This window comes from Macaca mulatta, chromosome 19, assembly GCF_049350105.2.
Source record: "Macaca mulatta isolate MMU2019108-1 chromosome 19, T2T-MMU8v2.0, whole genome shotgun sequence".
Lineage (NCBI taxonomy): Eukaryota > Metazoa > Chordata > Mammalia > Primates > Cercopithecidae > Macaca > Macaca mulatta.
In genome coordinates this window covers 5,135,346-5,152,096 of record NC_133424.1, presented here as the reverse complement: position 1 = coordinate 5,152,096, position 16,751 = coordinate 5,135,346, and the positions used below count along the sequence as shown (strand labels likewise).

The 16,751-nt window shown below is 55.4% G+C and overlaps 2 protein-coding genes across 6 annotated transcripts in view; both read right to left on the bottom strand.

Moving 5' to 3' along the window:
* The window catches only part of MPND (MPN domain containing), a 79,366-nt gene that overhangs the window by 37,688 nt on the left and 24,927 nt on the right, over positions 1-16,751 (bottom strand). The gene's annotated exons all lie outside the window — the stretch shown is intronic.
* Positions 181-15,344, bottom strand: FSD1 (fibronectin type III and SPRY domain containing 1). Of its 5 annotated transcripts, none has more exons than XM_077979477.1 (13): positions 15,243-15,344; positions 13,944-14,067; positions 13,684-13,815; positions 11,949-12,050; positions 10,989-11,011; positions 10,688-10,809; positions 8,900-9,109; positions 5,367-5,465; positions 4,136-4,295; positions 3,690-3,769; positions 786-1,037; positions 587-675; positions 181-491 (listed from the first exon to the last, which is right to left on the bottom strand). In XM_077979477.1, exons 3-13 carry the CDS (start codon positions 13,732-13,734, stop codon positions 381-383), a joined length of 1,299 nt encoding a protein of 432 aa, XP_077835603.1. In that variant the 5' UTR covers positions 13,735-13,815; positions 13,944-14,067; positions 15,243-15,344; the 3' UTR covers positions 181-380. The 5 variants fall into 5 exon arrangements, with proteins under 5 accessions (XP_077835603.1, XP_028696123.1, XP_028696125.1 ...); XM_028840290.2 differs by having other exon boundaries at positions 13,972-14,067; XM_028840292.2 differs by having other exon boundaries at positions 877-1,037; positions 13,972-14,067.

The following is a 16,751-nucleotide window of genomic DNA, read 5'->3' as shown; positions in this document are numbered from 1 at the left end:
ACGAGGGGTCCGTCAGATGTCTGCCTACAGATGGCCCCATTTACTCCCAGTGACCCTCAGCTCAGTGAAATCTACCAGCGTATCCTGTGAGAAAAGCCCATTTTACAGCCAGGAAGGCTGAGGTCCCAGTGCCACACAGCAGAGAGGACCACCCAGGCCCGAAGAACCAGCACCGCGGCCTGGCCTGGCCAGTGTTTGACCTTTATTAAGAGGTGAGGTGGGGAGGAGGGCCCGCCAGGGTGCCCGCTCCCTCTTGGTGACCCCCCATCCAGAGTTAAGGCTCCAAGCAGCAAATGACAGAGTAGGGTGCCTCGCTCCAGCAGCCTGGGCCTGGCAGCGGCTCCCCCAAGAACACCCCAGCTGGGTGGGTGCCTGGGGGCCTAGGTGAGGCTGGTGTTGGAGCTGCTGGTAGCACTGCCTCGCTTTTGCAGGCAGCGCACAGAACTGGGGACCTGCAGGCCTGTCGTCACCTGGAAGCTGCCACACCATACCTGAGGGAGAGCAGGGGGAGGTGGGAGGGGCTCCGCTTCGAACCCCAGCGCCCGTACCACCCTCTCTTCCCCCTGGGCCGCGGAGGGCAGCTCACCGTGAAAGCAGGCAGCAGGGGCTGTGTGAACCTGGTCTTGAAAGTGTGCAACACTTGTTTGGTGCGGGCGTTGTAAAAGGACAGGAGGCCTGGGGTGGGGGGGCAGAGTGACAGTGGGAACGGTCAGAAGTGGGATGGGGGAAGAAGGAGGGGACTCAGGCAGGGGCAGCCAGAGACGGCAGCTGGGGCTTGGGGTCACCTTGGTGGAAGTCACAGTGCACACCCAGGCAGTCGGGCACGGGGGCGTCCAGCACCTTGACCTTGTTGGCATGCTTGGCCGTGAAGCTGACCTGCAGCCAATTGTTGACATGCAGGCACCAGGAGGCGGCCGTCTTGCCCAGTTGTTCGAAGCGGCCCAGGCTGCGGTAGGCCACGCCCACACCGAACGCCTTGCTGTCCGGCTCATAGCGCACCTCCCAGTAATGCTCCCCGCCGTCGATCAGCGTGTCCCCTGTGGCGCAGGGCAGGAGGGGTGAACAGGGGAACTGGATAGAACCGGGTCACAGATGCCCTTCCACAAAGGGCCAGCCCCCAAGGTGCTCCCTACACCACAGCTGCTCCCTTCAGATACCCCTCAGGTTCCTAGCTGTACCCCCCAGATACTCCTCAAGTTCCCATCTATTCCCCCCAGACACTCCTTTGGCCCCAGCTATTCCCTCCAGATACTCCTTGGGCTCCAGTTTTCCCTCCAGATACTCCTTAGGCTCCAGCTATTCCCCCCAGATACTCCTTGGGCTCCAGCTATTCCCTTCAGATACTCCACTGTCCCTGCTATTCCCTCCAAATATCCTCAGACCCCAGTTATTCCCCCCAGATACTCCTTGGGATCCCAGGTATTACCCCCAGATATGCCTGAGAGTTCGAGCTATTTCCCCCAAATACTCCTCGAGTCCAGCTATTTCCCCCAGATACTCTTCAGGGTCCCAGCTATTTCCCCCAGATACTCCTCGGTCCCAGCGATTCCCCTCCAGATACTCCTTGGTCCCAGCGATTCCCCTCTAGATGCTCCTCAAGTCCCAGCTATTCCCCTCCAGATACGCCTCAGTCCCAGCTACTTCCCCCACATACGCCTCAGTCCCAGCTATTTCCCCCAGATACGCCTCAGTCCCAGCTATTTCCCCCAGATACTCCTCAGTCCCAGCTATTTCCCCCAGATACTCCTCAGTCCCAGCTATTTCCCCCAGATACTCCTCAGTCCCAGCTATTTCCCCCAGATGCTCCTCAGTCCCAGCTATTTCCCCCAGATACTCCTCAGTCCCAGCTATTTCCCCATATACTCCTCAGTCCCAGCTATTCCCCCCAGATACTCCTCAGTCCCAGCTATTCCCCCCAGATACTCCTCAGTCCCAGTGATTCCCCTCCAGATGCTCCTCAAGTCCCATCTATTCCCTCCTAATATTCCTTGATTCCTGGGTATTCCCCCCAGATACTCCTAAGCTTTATCAACTTCCTCCAGAAATTTAGTAGGCCCAGACACTCCCCAAGCTTCAGTTACTCCTTTCAGATTCTCTACAAGCCCAAGCTACTCCTTCCAGACTCCTCCAGGCCATAGAAACTTCCTTCAGTTCCTCCCCATGTCCAAATGCCCCTCAGTTCTTCCCAGAAACTAGATCATCCTCAAACCCTTGTTCCTGGAAGACTCATAGTGTTCCCACAGCCCTCAAGTCCTCCTCGAGTCCAGATGCTCCCCCCAGTTCCCAGCTCTGGCAGGGTCCAGATGCTCCCCCTACTTCTTGGCTCTGGCAGAGTCTAGAAGCTCCCTCTAGCTCCTGGTTGTGACAGAGTTCAGATACTCCTCAGGACTCAAGACTCCCTCCTCCTGCTCTCTGAATCCAGATTCTATCCAGACCCCAACTCCGCGTGGAAGGCAGGTTCTCCCAGGCCTCAGCTACTGCTGAGGCCAGAAGTTCCCCCAGGGCATTCCTCAAGCCAGATACTCTCCAGGCCTCAGCTCCTCCTGGAATCCAGGTGTTCCTCAAACCTCCATTACACTCTCCAGGAACCCTCTGAATTGGGATACCCCTTGGCTTCAGCTCTGTACACAGTCCAGATTCTCTCCAGAGCTGAGATCCTCTCCAGGCCCCAGATCCAGGTTCTTGCCATCTCAGCTACTCCTTCACCCAGTGCAGGTATTCCACGAGCTTCAGCTTCTCCTCATACTCTTGCCCCTCCCAGATCACAGTTGATCTTTGTATCATATCTCAGCTCCTCTCCAGATACAAAATGAACCTCTATATACATGTCTTCTCCAGGTCTGCTCCTCCCTGATCTCAGCTACTCCCCAAATCACAAATTATCCAGGCCCTTTCCCAAGGGTTATGTCTCTCTCTTTCTCTCTGTTTCTCTCTCACAAATCTCAGCAACTCCAGTGACAACTCCCTGTATCTTCTGCTTCTCCCTAAACCAAACTCTCACCAATCCCTGGTGCTCCCAAGAAAATCTAGATCCCCACAGAACCATAACTTCCCCTCAGGCCCTAGCTTATCCTCATGACCCCAGCTACCCCCTAACTTCCTTCTCCCTAGATATTCCTGACCACACTGACTTCCTCATACTTTAGCCTCTTTCTCCAGCTCTATTCTGAACAGTAGCAGTTCCCCTAAACTCCAGTTCCTCCACTAACTCCAGCTTCTTCTTCACAGGATCCAATCATTCCTATGCTGCTATTGACTTCTCTTCAGGCTGCTCTCTCTGGCTCCTCCACATACCCTCAGACAATCCCCCAAAACTCCTGCCTGGCTTCAGCTTCCCCACAAACCCAGCTGCTCTACAGGCAACCATTCTTTCCAGCTACTCCTCAAATCCCAGCTACTCCCCAAGTCCCAGATACTCCACGGAGTTCAGACAATTGCCCCCAAGCTCCTGCCCAGGCACCATCTGATCCACAGTCTCTTTCCTTCACTCCATAAATTCTGGCTTTCCCCAGCAATCCCTTATCCCCAAATATTTCCTTTTCGGCAGTGACAGAACAACCTATTATTTCGGGAGCAGATTTGCTGATGGCTGCCTGTTTCCGCAGCCAAAGGCAAAGCTTCTCCCTCAACCCCCACCATTAGGCCCCTGCCCAAAACTCCCCTCTCCCCTTTTTTCTCCCCTTCCTTACCCAGCACTGTGTAGGACTCAGCGGTGAAGCGGTCCCGACCCCCACGACCTGAGGGCATCCTCTTGGGAGATGGAGTACCTCTGTGGTTGGCAGGGAGTAGGCAGTCTCAGGAGACTCAGTTTAACACTCATCTCTCCCAGGGTATGGCTCCCCTAGTCCACCCCAGCCACTGTGGATGTTGGGTCAATCTCTGGCAGTATTTGGCTCTTTCTATATATCTAGCATCTCATGTTTATGTCAGAATATGCCTGTGCCCTCTGTCATCTGGGAAACTCCTATTTACCCATCAAAACCCCACTCAAAATCTCCTCTCCCCTCATTCCCTCTCTGGGTTCCCCCAGCCCTGGGTCCCCTCTCCACCCCAGCTGTGACCACACTGGGCTCTGTGTCCATGTCCAGATTGATCTTCTCCACCAGAGACTTAGGGAGGGGAGGGGGCAGGCTACCTGGCCGGGGAATTGATGGGAGACGCCGTCCGCCCCTTGCCATCTTTCTCGCGAGCCTTGATATCCTGCACCTTCCCGCCCATAGCGTCCCACTCCACGGAGAGATCATCCACCCGCAGGTTCTGGTGGGATGTGGACGCATCCAGGCGGAACATGAACGCTGGGGCCGGGCAGACGTGGGAGTCACAGAGATGGGAAACCCGGAGAGACACAGAGAGAGACAGAGAGACAGACAGTGACCAAGACAGACCAAGACAGGGACAGAGAATCAGAGAGCCGAGGAGACAAGGGTCCAAGACGGAGACAGAGAGACCAACAAAGGCTCAGAGAGAGACAGATATAGAGAGACCAGCAGAAAGACAACAAGAGAGACGATATGGCAAAGGGCAGAGGGGACAGAACATGGAGCCAGAGGCGCGAAGGCCGAGGGTTGTGGCCTAAAGGCCTCCCTCCCAGGTCTGAAGGCATTTTCTTTTTTTTTTGTTTGGAGACGGAGTCTCGCTCTGTTACTCAGGCTGGAGTGCAGTGGCACAATCTTGGCTCACTGCAACCTCCGCCTCCTGGGTTCAAGCAGTTCTCCTGCCTCAGCCTCCCAAGTAGCTGGGACTACAGGTGCCCACCACCACACCCAGCTAATGTTTGTATTTTCAGTAGAGACGGGGTTTCACCATATTGGCCAGGCTGGTTTCGAACTCCTGACCTTGTGATCCGCCCACCTCAGCCTCCCAAAGTGCTGGGATCAGAGGCGTGAGCCACTGCGCCCGACCTCTGGAGGCATTTTCAAGCCAACTGCACTACCCTGTGCTTCCATGGAGGGCTAATCCCAAGAAAGGGGCTGGGCTACAGCACGAGGGAGTTAGGCTAGATTTCAGAGGGACTTCCTAGCAGGGCATGCGAAGGTGTCACTGTGAAAGGTTCTGGAATCGGTCTTCACTACTCAAATCTCATCCCCAGCTCTACAGAAGACTTATCTATTTTTGGGCAAAGAGAGGGTGTGTGTGGCTGTATATAAAAACCATCGAGATACACTGGGGTAAACCTCAGAAGCAAAGGACAAAAACAGGGTTATAGCAGATACTCAGGCTAAGGAAGCCACTGTGGACGGAGCTTTGAGCTTCCTGGCAGCCAGGGCAACAAAGTTGCCCTGCTTTGAGGATTCTCATGGTCTCTGGGGGCCGTGGGAGGAAAGGGCCATGGAGTCAAAGGTAGGGCAAGGGTAGAAGCCAGTCACCTGGTGTCTCCAGAGTCACCGGCTCAGAGAACTCTCCTGCAACTGCCTTGTTACAGGCCTTCACGCGGAAATTCATGTATTTCATGTCAAACTTGAGACCTGGGAGGCAAGAGAGGCATTTTAACACCGTGTATTCCCTGAGACTCTGAGTCATGGGTTAAAGCTGTCATGTCCCACTGTGATTCCCAACGCCATTCAAAGAACCACCTTATAAACACCTTACCTGGCCACACGCAGTGGCTCACGCCTGTAATCCCAGCGCTCTGGGAGGCCGAGGCACGCGGATCACCTGAGGTTGGGAGTTCAAGACCAGCCTGACCAACATGATGAAACCCCATCTCTACTAAAAATACAAAATTAGCCGGGCATGGTGGCGCATGCCTGTAGTCCCAGCTACTCAGGAGACTGAGACAAGAGAATTGCTTGAACCCGGGAGGCAGAGGTTGCGGTGAGCCATGATCATGCCATTGAACTCCAGCCTGGGCAACAAGAGCAAAACTCCGTCTCAAGAAAAAATAAAAAATAAACATCCTATCCCTGAGAAACCATCCTTGCCCTCCTCTCCCTGAGGGGCTATGAATTACTTGACTCTACCTCCAACTCACATAGACCAATCAGGATGCTTTCAGATCCTGTCACAAAATACAGAGATTTGTACTGCACCACTGCACTCCAGCCTGGGCGACACATTTATTTGAGATTCTGTCTCAAATAAATAAATAATAAAACATAAAAAATTAGTCTGGGTGCGGTGGCTCACGCCTGTAATGTCAGCACTTTGGAAGGCCAAGATGGGCAGATCACTTGAGGTCAGGAGTTCAAGACCAGCCTGGCCAACATGATGAAACCCCATCTCTACTAAAAATATGAAAATGGGCGGCTGGGGGGTGGGTGGTGCCTGTAATCACAGCTACTCAGGAGGCTGCAGCAGGAGAATCGCTTGAACCCGGAGGCAGAGGTTGCAGTGAGCCAAGATCACGCCACTGCACTCCAGCCTGGGTGACAGAGTAAAACTCCATCCCCCCACAAAAAAAGTTAGCCAGGTGTGGTGGGTGCACACCTGTAGTCCCGGTTAATCAGAAGGCTGAGGGAGGAGGAGCATGTGAGCCCAAGAGGTTGAAGCTGCAGTGAGCTATGATTGCATCACTGCAGTCCAGCATGTGCTACCTAGCAAGAACCTGTCTTTAAAAAAAAAAGGTCGAGCGCGGTGGCTCACACCTGTAATCCCAGCTACTAGGGAGGCTGAGACAGGAGAATTGCTTGAACCCAGGAGGCAGAGGTTGCAGTGAGCTGAGATCACGCCACTGCACTCCAGCCTGGGCAACAGAGCGAGACTCAGGTGTCTCAAAAAAAAACAAACAAAAAACAAAACAAAACACAAAAAACTGGTGGCCGGGCGCGGTGGCTCACGCCTGTAATCCCAGCACTTTGGGAGGCCGAGGCAGGTGGATCACGAGGTCAGGAGATCGAGACCATCCTGGTTAACACGGTGAAACCCCGTCTCTACTAAAAATACAAAAAATTAGCCGGGCGTGGTGGCGGGCGCCTGTAGTCCCAGCTACTCAGGAGGCTGAGGCAGGAGAATGGCGGGAATCCCAGAGGCAGAGCTTACAGTGAGCCGAGATTGCGCCACTGTACTCCAGCCTGGGTGACAGAGCAAGACTCCATCTCAAAAAAAAAAAAAAAAAACTGGTAAGATGTGAGTCCACTGCACCCATGTCCATTTCCCGGGTTTTATGCTAACTACATGGGTCCTCTCTGTACTTTTTGTATTAGTTGTTTTGGCAACTCCCTGTGAATCTATATTTATTTCAAAATACAAAGTTACCAGAAAACAAAACCAAAAAGGCGGGGACGCTTGGAGGAGGGATTTGAGGAATCCTATTTACAACAAATAAAAGGGGTGTGTTTATTTTGATTCTCAAGAGAAGGATAAGCCAATAGCTGTTCGCAAGCTCTCCTGCGGCTGGTGACTTTTTCCCCTGCAATTAGCGAGCTCATGATTAACCTTGTATGCTAATTACAGATAACCAGCCGGCTGATTACAGCCCAAAAGCAGCTAGAGAATGTGGACAGTTAACCCTTCAGCCAGCTTCTCCCCGCCCCTGAGGGTTTCCCCGATCTCCCCGCCCCTGAGGGTTTCCCCGATCAGGATGGCTTTTTTTTTTTTTTTTTTGAGACGGAGTCTCCCTCTGTTGCCCAAGCTGGAGTGTAGTGGCGCGATCTCTGCTCACTGCAGCCTCCCCTCCCAGGTTCAAGTGATTCTCACTCCTCAGCCTCCTGAGTCGCTGGGATTACAGGCATCCGCCACCACACACGGCTAATGTTTTGGCCAGGCTGGCCAGGCTGGTCTTGAGTTCCTGACTTCAAGGGATCCACCGGCCTCAGCCTCCCAAAGTGCTGGGATTACAGCGTGAGCCACCGCACCCGGCCAGGATGGCTTTTTAATCTCATGAGGCTTTCCCCCTTCAGACCCTACCTCCAACACCTGAGTGGATTCCTTGGGTTTCCCTCCCTCCCTTCCTTCCTTTTCTCTCTCTCTCTCTCTCTGTTTTGTAGAGACAGGGTCTCTCGCCCTGTTGTTCAGGCTGGAGTGCGGTGGTGCAGTCATGGCTCACTGTAGTCTACAACTGTTGCGCTCAAACAATCCTCCCACTTTAGCCTCCCTTGGTAGCTGGGACCACCATGCTCAGATAACTTTAAAAAAAAAATTTTTTTTATAGATGGGCTCTCGCTTTGTTACCCAAGCTAGTCTCCAGCTCCCAGCCTCAAGCAATCCTCTTGCCTCAGCCTCCCAAAGTGCTGTATTACAGGATTGAGCCACCATGCCTGGTCAGCTTTCAGTTTCTTTAACTGCCAAGGAGGACCCCAAATACTTGGAGGGTGAATCCAGAATGCTAGCTCCAGAAGGGAAAAGATTACTGTCTGCGTTGTGCCCTGCTCCGAGGACAGTACCCAGCTATTTGGGAGGCTGAGGCAGGACTGCTTGAGGCCAGGAGTTGGAGACCAGCCTAGGGAAATGGCAAGATCCCATGTCTAGAAAAATATATTCATTATTATTATTATTATTATTATTTCTGAGATGAGTTTCGCTCTTGTTGCCCAGGCTGGAGGGCATCTCGTGCGAGGGCATAGCGTGATCTTGGCTCAGTGCCACCTCCGCCTTCCTGGTTCAAGCGATTCTCCCGTCTCAGCCTCGCGAGTAGCTGGGATTCCAGGTGCCTGATACCATGCCCAGTTAATTTTTTTTGTATTTTTAGTAGAGACGGGGTTTCACCATAGATGGCCAGGCTGGTTTGAACTCCTGACCTCAGGCGATCCGCCCACTTCAGCCTCCCAAAGTGCTGGGATTACAGGCGTGAGCCACCGCGCCCGGCCACTGTCTCATACTTCTGATCCGCCTCCTCAGGCTGCTTCCAGACTCTGTGAGTCTTGGGGATCGTGCCCAAGGCCCCCAGTGACTGATGGCGAGACGGCAGCCTGGAAGGGGTTGCTGTTCACAGCTGGGCAGAGCTGGCGCACGCTGCCCTTACCTGTCAGAGTGTACTCTGTCTGCCGGATTCCCTCGATGACCATCCAGGGCTGGTCCTCCTTGAGACGGGGCGGGCCCTCGAAGTTGGTCCGCCGGTACTCCAGCACGTAGTGGTCAATCTTGCTGTCCTCATCCGGCATGCGCCACACCAGGGTCACACAGTTATCTGCCACCAGGGACTCGGCCAGGTCGATCACCGGCGCGCTGGGCACTGCCCCGGACGGAAGGGAGAGGGGGTCAGGGTTCTGTGCCTGGTGCAGGGGGCAGGGGGCTTGCTGCAGCGCCGCCCAACTACATGAGGGACACTTTTGGGGGCATGGCCCCCAATTTTGGGGGGGTTCCACGCTTGCGGGGGTGGAGACTTTTTGTTTTTTGGAGACAGAGTCTTTCTCTTGTCACCCAGGCTGGAGTCCAGTGGCACGATCTTGGCTCACTGCAACCTCTGACTCCCTGGTTCAAGCGATTCTCCTGCCTCAGCCTCCCGAGTAGCTGGGATTACAGGCATGCGCCACCACACTCGGCTAATTTTTTGTATTTTTAGTAGAGTCGGGGTTTCACCATGTTGGCCAGGCTGGTCTTGAACTCCTGACCTCAGGTGATCTACCCGCCTCGACCTCCCAAAGTGTTGGGATTACAGGCGTGAGCCACCGTGCCCAGCCATGGAGACTCTAAGGTTCCATCAGCGGGTGGGGGGAGGGCTGAGCTTTCTCAGGATTCCATCATTTAGGGGCAGAATTATTGCAAATTCTCTGCCAATGAGGGATGTGACTTTCTTTTTTTTTTTTTTTTTTTTTTTTTTTGAGACAGAGTCTGGCTCTGTCACCCAGGCTGGAGTGCAGTGGTGCGATCTCGGCTCACTGCAAGCTCCGCCTCCCGGGTTTACGCCATTCTCCTGCCTCAGCCTCCCGAGTAGCTGGGACTACAGGCGCCCGCCACCTCGCCCGGCTAGTTTTTTGTATTTTTTAGTAGAGACGGGGTTTCACCGTGTTAGCCAGGATGGTCTCGATCTCCTGACCTCGTGATCTGCCCGTCTCAGCCTCCCAAAGTGCTGGGATTACAGGCTTGAGCCACCGCGCCCGGCGTGACTTTCTTTGAGGCTGCATCATAGACAGGTTGGGTTCTCAGCCCATTTCTCCTCGGGCGCATGGCCTTCTCAGGGCTCCACCCCTGCGGACAGGGTTTTCCCAGGAGCTACCATGTGGTGGGTGTGCCCTTCTCATGGCTGTATCCAGGGAGGAGGTCTCGGGAGGACTCCACTCCCCCAAGCACATGGTATCCTCAGGGCTCCACCCTCGGGGGACAAAGTTTTCCCAGGACTGCACCCCTTGGTGGGTGTGGCTTCCTGATGGCTCCACCCATGGGCGGGACTTCATGAGACCCCCCCCCAACAGGGTGTGGTGTTCTTATGGCTCCTCCCCTGGGGACAGAGTTTTCCCAGGACCTCACCCCCTGGTGGGTGGGGCTTTCTGATAGCTCCACCCATGGGCGGGGCTTGATGAATACTTCCCCCCCATCCCGGACGTGGTATTCCCAGGGCTCCATTCCTGAGGACAGAGTTTTCCCAGGATGCCACTACCCAGTGGGTGGGGTCTTCCCATGACTCCACCCAGGGGTGGGGCTTCATGAGGACTCCACCCCCCACAGGGCGTGGAATTATTAGGGCTCCACCTCCCCCAGGTAGAATTCAGACACCTGGCCGTCCACCTTACTCCAGGTCCTGTTTCAGGGCCTCACAGCCTCCCAGGTCATTCCCCGGAAGTCCTGGCCCTCCAGTGCGTGCCCCTCTCACCAGGCAGAAACTTGAGTGCCTGTAGCATCTGCCGCTCTTGTGCGAAGTCCACCATGAGGTGACTCATGTTGTCACTGACCTTCGCTTTCAGTGATAGCCGGAAGGCAGGGGCCATGGTCACTCTGCGGGAAGGAGGTGGCAGACGTTGCGCGGGGGCCCAGACCTGGTCATCTGTGGTGCAAGCGGGCCCCTCCCCAGGGCTCCCGTCTGGGGCTCTGGGCTGAGACACCCTCACCAGGCGGCCCCTGTCTTCACACCAGGGGCAGGGAAGTGGGGTGGGGGCCAGACCCCAGCGTCTTACCCATCTTTGATTTGCTTGGCAGCCTAGAGAGAGGAACAGAACAACATTCAAAGATTTCTTTTTTTTTTTTTTTTTTTTTTTTTGAGACGGAGTCTTGCTGTCGCCCAGGCTGGAGTGCAATGGGGTGATCTCAGCTCACTGCAACCTCCACCTTCCGGGTTCACACCATCCTCCTGCCTCAGCTTCCCGAGTAGCTGGGACCTCAGGTGCCCACCACCATGCTCGGCTAACTTTTTGCATATTTAGTAGAGACGGGGTTTCACCGTGTTAACCAAGATGGTCTCGATCTCTTGACCTCGTGATCCGCCTGCCTCAGCCTCCCAAAGTGCTGGGATTATAGGCGTGAGCCACCGCACCCAGCCAATAACTTTATTTTTTGTAGAGATGGGGTTTCACTATGTTGCCCATGTTGGTCTGAAACTTCTGGCCTCAAGCAATCCTCCTGCCTTGGCCTCCCAAACTGCAGGTATTACAGGCATGAGCCACTGCACCCAGCCTGAACGCTTTGTTTCTTTTCTTTTCTTTTTTTTGTTTTGAGATGAAGTCTCGCTCTGTTGCCCAGTCTGGAGTACAGTAGCACAGTCTCAGCTCACGGCAACCTCTGCCTCCCAGGTTCAAGCGATTCTCCCACCTCAGCCTCCCAAGTAGCTGGGATTACAGGCACCCACCACCACATCTAGCTAATTTTTGTATTTTTAGTAGAGACGGGGCTTCGCCGTGTTGGCCAGGCTGGTCTTTAACTCGTGACCTCAGCTGATCCACCCGCCTTGGTCTCCCAAAGTGCTGGGATTACAGGTGTATCCACTGCGCCCGGCCTGGACACTTTCTTGGTATCAGTATGTGCTTTGGCTAAGTATCGCATGGGTGGGCTACACTTACACTAAAAATGTGCTTGTTCACCTGAAATGCGAACGTGACCGGGCGCATCGTTCTTTGCCTGGCAGCATCACAGGCACCCACCTGAGGAAAATCCTCGCGGTCCATGGCCTGGAGAGTCTGGTTGGCTGTCTCCAGAAGCTCCTCGGAGCTCTCCAGGGCCCGCGTGCAGGCAGCCAGCTGGTTCTGTGGACACCAGGCACCAAAGGAGGGGACAACTCACCCCACTGCCTCAGGCCCCCCGAGGGCTCCCCACCCCATTCAGAATCCAGGGTACCACGCCCTTCTCGAACTCCAGGTGAGAGACGGAGATTGGAGCCTCAAGCGCCCCACCAAATGGGGCTGGGCTCCGGGAGCAGAACAGAATCCATGGGGAATTCCTTCCTTAAAAACTCACATAAGGCTGGGTGCGGTGGCTCATGCCTGTAATCCCAGCACTCTGGGTGGCTGAGGCGGGAGGATCACCTGAGGTCAGGAGTTCAAGACAAGCCTGGCCAACACGGTGAAATCCCATCTCTACTAAATGTAGAAAAAATTAACCGGGTGTGGTGGTGTGCACCTGTAATCCCAGCTACTCGGGAAGCTGAGGCAGGAGAATCGCTTGAACCTGGGAGGCAGAGGTTGCAGTGAGCTAAGATTGTGCCACTGATCCAGCCTGGGTGACAGAGCGACACTCCATCTCAAAAAAAAAAAAACAAAAAACAAAAAAAAAACCAAAAAAAAAACAGAACAAAAAAAACTCACATGAGCCAGGTGCAGTGGCTCATACCCGTAATCCCAGCAATTTGGGAGGACAAGGCAGAAAGATCGCTTGAGCCCAGGAGTTCAAGACGAGTCTAGGCAACATGGTGAAAACCAGTCTCCACCAAAAAATACAAAAATTAGCTGGGAGTAGTGGCACCTTCCTGTGGTCCCAGCTACTTGGGAGGCTGAGGTGGGAGGATCGCTTGAGCCTGGGAGGCGGAGGCTGCAGTGAGGCATGATTGCGCCACTGTACTCCACCCTGGATGACAGGACAAGACTCTGTCTCAAAACACAAACAAACCAAAAACTCACATGCCCAGGCCACACCCAGGCTCCAGGGCGCCAGATTGCCTGGGGACAGGAATCTGGGATGTCAGGAAGTTGCCCAGGAGGTCTGGATGCAGCCTGTGTGACCCCAGCTTGGAGTCTGAGTGAGAGCCCACGGGAGCCATGGGTGGTGTATAAGTGGAGGTGATACCTTCAGATCTGGGGGGCCAGTGGGAAGGGCTGAGAAACCGGAGGCACTGAGTGAAGACAGAAGGGGAAGATCTGAGCCAGACGCGGGGACACCATGATGGAGAAGGGATTCAGAGAAAGCACAGGCAGGCTGGGCACAGGGGCTCACGCCTGTCATCCCAGCAGTTTGGGAGGCTGAGGCGGGAGGATCACCTGAGGTCAGGAGTTCGAGACCAGCTTGGCCAACACAGTGAAACCCCATCTCTATTAAAATTACGAAAATTATCCCAGTATGGTGGCGGGTGCCTGTAATCCCAGCTACTTGGGAGGCTGAGGCAGGAGTATCACTTGAACCCAGGAGGTGGAGGTTGCAGTGAGCCGAGATCTTGCCACTGCACTCCAGCCTGGGTGACAGAGCAAGACCTCCATCTCAAAAAAAAAACAACAAAAAAAGAGAGAGTACAGGTGGATGGAGCATTGATGGGGCCATGGACAGGGAGGGGTCAGGGGAGAGATCAGAAACTCAAGAAGCACCCAGTTTTGGGAAGAAGATGAGAGCCAGCTACGTTCTGTTGAGTAGGGGGGTGGGCGGAGAGAGGAAGATGCCCCCAGCCCTCACCTGCAGCTCGTAGGTGCGGCTGGCACGGTCCTGTTTTATCTTCATAAGCATGCCTTCTTTCAGCTCCTCCAGGACGGAGAAGAGGGACTGGAACTCTGCTTCGAGGTCCTCCTGCACCTTCGTCGAGTTCGCCTGGGTCGGAACAGCCAGGATTGGCCAAAGCCCGTGTTCAGAGGGGGAAACTGAGACCTCCCACAGGCATTAACAGCAAGAGGCCAGTTCCTATGGCTGCACCCTCCAGGTTCCTCCCCTCCCCCCACCTGCCCAGGACTCCCCCACCACCTTCACCTCCACATTCAGCAGCATCTGTTTCAGGGAATAGATAAAGCTCTGAATTTCTTCATTCTTCATAGCCAGTGTTGTGATGATCTTCCTCAGGGCCTCCTGCACCACCAGAAGTGTGGACAGACACAGGTGCACACACACGTACACACAGGTGTGCAAACAGGTACACACACGTGCACACACGTATACGCACACGTGTACACGTGCACACATATGCACACACATACACAAATGCACACACGCGTGCACACACACACGGCAGGCAGGTGAGTCCCTCAGCCTGGCCGGGCTCCCTGACCCATGCTCCCCTCCAGGGATCCAGAGAGGACATGTGGGGGCTGCCACGTTCTCGAACTTGGGCACCAGCCAGGAGGTGAAGCTCCGGACTGATACAACTCACCTATAGCAGCTGGGCGCCCTAAGCTACCCCATATTACAGGAGAGGAAACTGACGCTCACAGAGAACCTCTCAGGAAGGGACAGACCCCGGCCCGAACCAGGTGTGCTTGAGCACAAAGGCTACAACCCGATACCTACATCCTGAAGGTGGGGCACGAGGGGCTAGCCTGGGGACAGAAAACCCCAGAGGAAAAGGTTGCCTGCTGGAAAATGGGCTAACCTGGGGAAAGGGTTCTCGGTGGAAGAAAAATCCCAGGGAGGTGGGATAGCCTGGGATAGGGGCTAGCCTCAGAACAGGGGTGGGGCCTACCTGGGGGACAAGGACAAGCAAGGAGAAAGAAATTACCTGGGCAAAGGTGGAACCTGCGGGCCAGGGATGCAGGGGCGCCAGGTAAGTGGGGAGGGGCAGGGAGGTCTTGGGGAAGGGCAGGGTATTCTGGGAGGGAGGATCCTGCTCAGGAGCCTCTTGCTCTGACCCAGGCTTCCGACTGGCTCTTTTCCCCGGGGCAGGGTCGGTGGGGTCCGCACTGCGGAGCTGGCGGGGCGTCCTCCGAGGGTGGGGCGGGGGGCCGGGATGCCTGGTCCGCAGCCAGGAAGGAGGGCGTGGGGGATGGGGGTCAGGGATGGGACTGGGATACTGGGCAGGGTGGGGGGCTTAGAAGGCACGTGCCTGGCCCCAAGCCAAGATGTCGGGGGGACTGCGTCCCAAACTGGGGTGGGGGGCTAGATCCGGGCGGGGTCGCGACGGGGTGGGGCCTCGGCCGCAGAGCAGCTGGGGCGGAGGCGGGGAGGGAGTGGGGGCGCTGCGGCAACACCTGGTCCCCTCCCCCGCCCCCGACGCCCCAGAGGGCCCGCCCCGCCCCACCCCGTCCTACCCTCTGTTCTTCCATGGCTGCAGCCCAGGTCACCCCGGCCCGGCCCGCGGGCCCCGCGCACGCTGAGTCCCCAAGCTGCCTGTGCCGCGGCCGGTAGCCAATGGCCCGCCGAGTCCTCGCTGCCGCCGCGCCCCCGGTTAGCGCTCCATCACCGCGCGCACTGCGCAGGCGCGCCCGCCGCGGCCGTCTGGGAAATGTAGTTCCGCGCTGGCGTCGCCGAGAGCCCTCACGTCCAGCGCCTGGGGCTCACCGGGCCGTGTCGGTGGTGATATGTGAGCTGGAGAGAGCCTTGGCTCAGAGGACAGGGGGCTCGACCCCCGGCCCTGCCGTGGGACGTCAGAATCATCTCTAGTGCTCCCGTGCCTCAGTTTCCTCACTTGTTCACTCACACAGGTTATCCCTTGCTACTCAAATTGTCTAGCCCGCCTTCTCACGTCTTGCATTTACTGAAAATCTAAGGCTTTTGCCCAAGAGGGTGTTCAGCCTCCAATGCCTTCTTTCCATTTGTCCCTATGTCACAACTAAACTCCTATACACCCCACAAAGCCCCAGGTTCCAACAGCTCCTCCAGAAGTCTCCGTGCCAGCCCAGGCGCGAAGCTAAGAATGTCTGTGTCCAGCTTTGGAAGGACCTGGGACCTAATCTATCCAGGGTCCCTCGGCAGACGGTGGGGGGAAGGGTGGAGCTTCAGAATGTTCTGACTACGGGAAGGAGTGGGCAGGGGAGGCTGGGAGGGTGTGTGTGTCTGCAGGGGAGGTGCAGGCACAGGCACCGCAGAACCTCACTGTGGTGGAGAGGAGCGCTGCGTACGATGCAGGCCTTCTCCGTCCGAGTGAGAAAGGAGGTCACTCTGCAGTTGGGTCTGAGACATTGAGGTCTGTGGGTTCACCACCTCCTCCCAGAAGGCACTACAGAATCAGGGGTGAGGGGTGCAGGGCTGGGAGGAACTCCAGAGCCCATGAACCTCCTCCACGGGACCCCCAAGCTTCTCCAGGCCATGTAATAGGACCCAAAGTTATCAACAGAAATCTATTTCTCTGAACCTCAAAGGAAGACTTTTCTTTTTTTTTTTTTTTTTTTGAGACGGAGTCTCACTCTGTTGCCCAGAGTGCAGTGGCACGATCTCGACTCACTGCAAGCTCTGCCTCCTGGGTTCACACCATTCTCCTGCCTCAGCCTCCCCAGTAGCTGGGACTACAGGTGCCCGCCACCACGCCCGGCTAATTTTTTTTTGTATTTTTAGTAGAGATGGGGTTTCACCGTGTTAGCCAGGATGGTCTCGATCTCCTGACCTCACAATCCACCCACCTCAGCCTTCCAAAGTGCTGGAATTACAGGCGTGAGCCACCGCACCCAGCCTATTATTCTTTTTTTAGAGACAGGAACGGTTTTGTATCTTTTTTTTTTTTTTTTTTTTTTTGAGACAGGGTCTCACTCTGTCGTTCAGGCTAGAGTGCAGTGGCAGGATCTCGGCTCCCTGTAATCTCCATCTCCCCAGTTCAAGCAATT

Coding starts and splice junctions, on each gene's coding strand:
- FSD1 (XM_077979475.1), bottom strand. Junction 4,296..5,366: donor GGTGACTCTGGAGACACCAG/GTGACTGGCTTC, acceptor GCCCGGCCCCAG/CGTTCATGTTCCGCCTGGAT. Junction 3,770..4,135: donor CCCATCAATTCCCCGGCCAG/GTAGCCTGCCCC, acceptor TGCCAACCACAG/AGGTACTCCATCTCCCAAGA.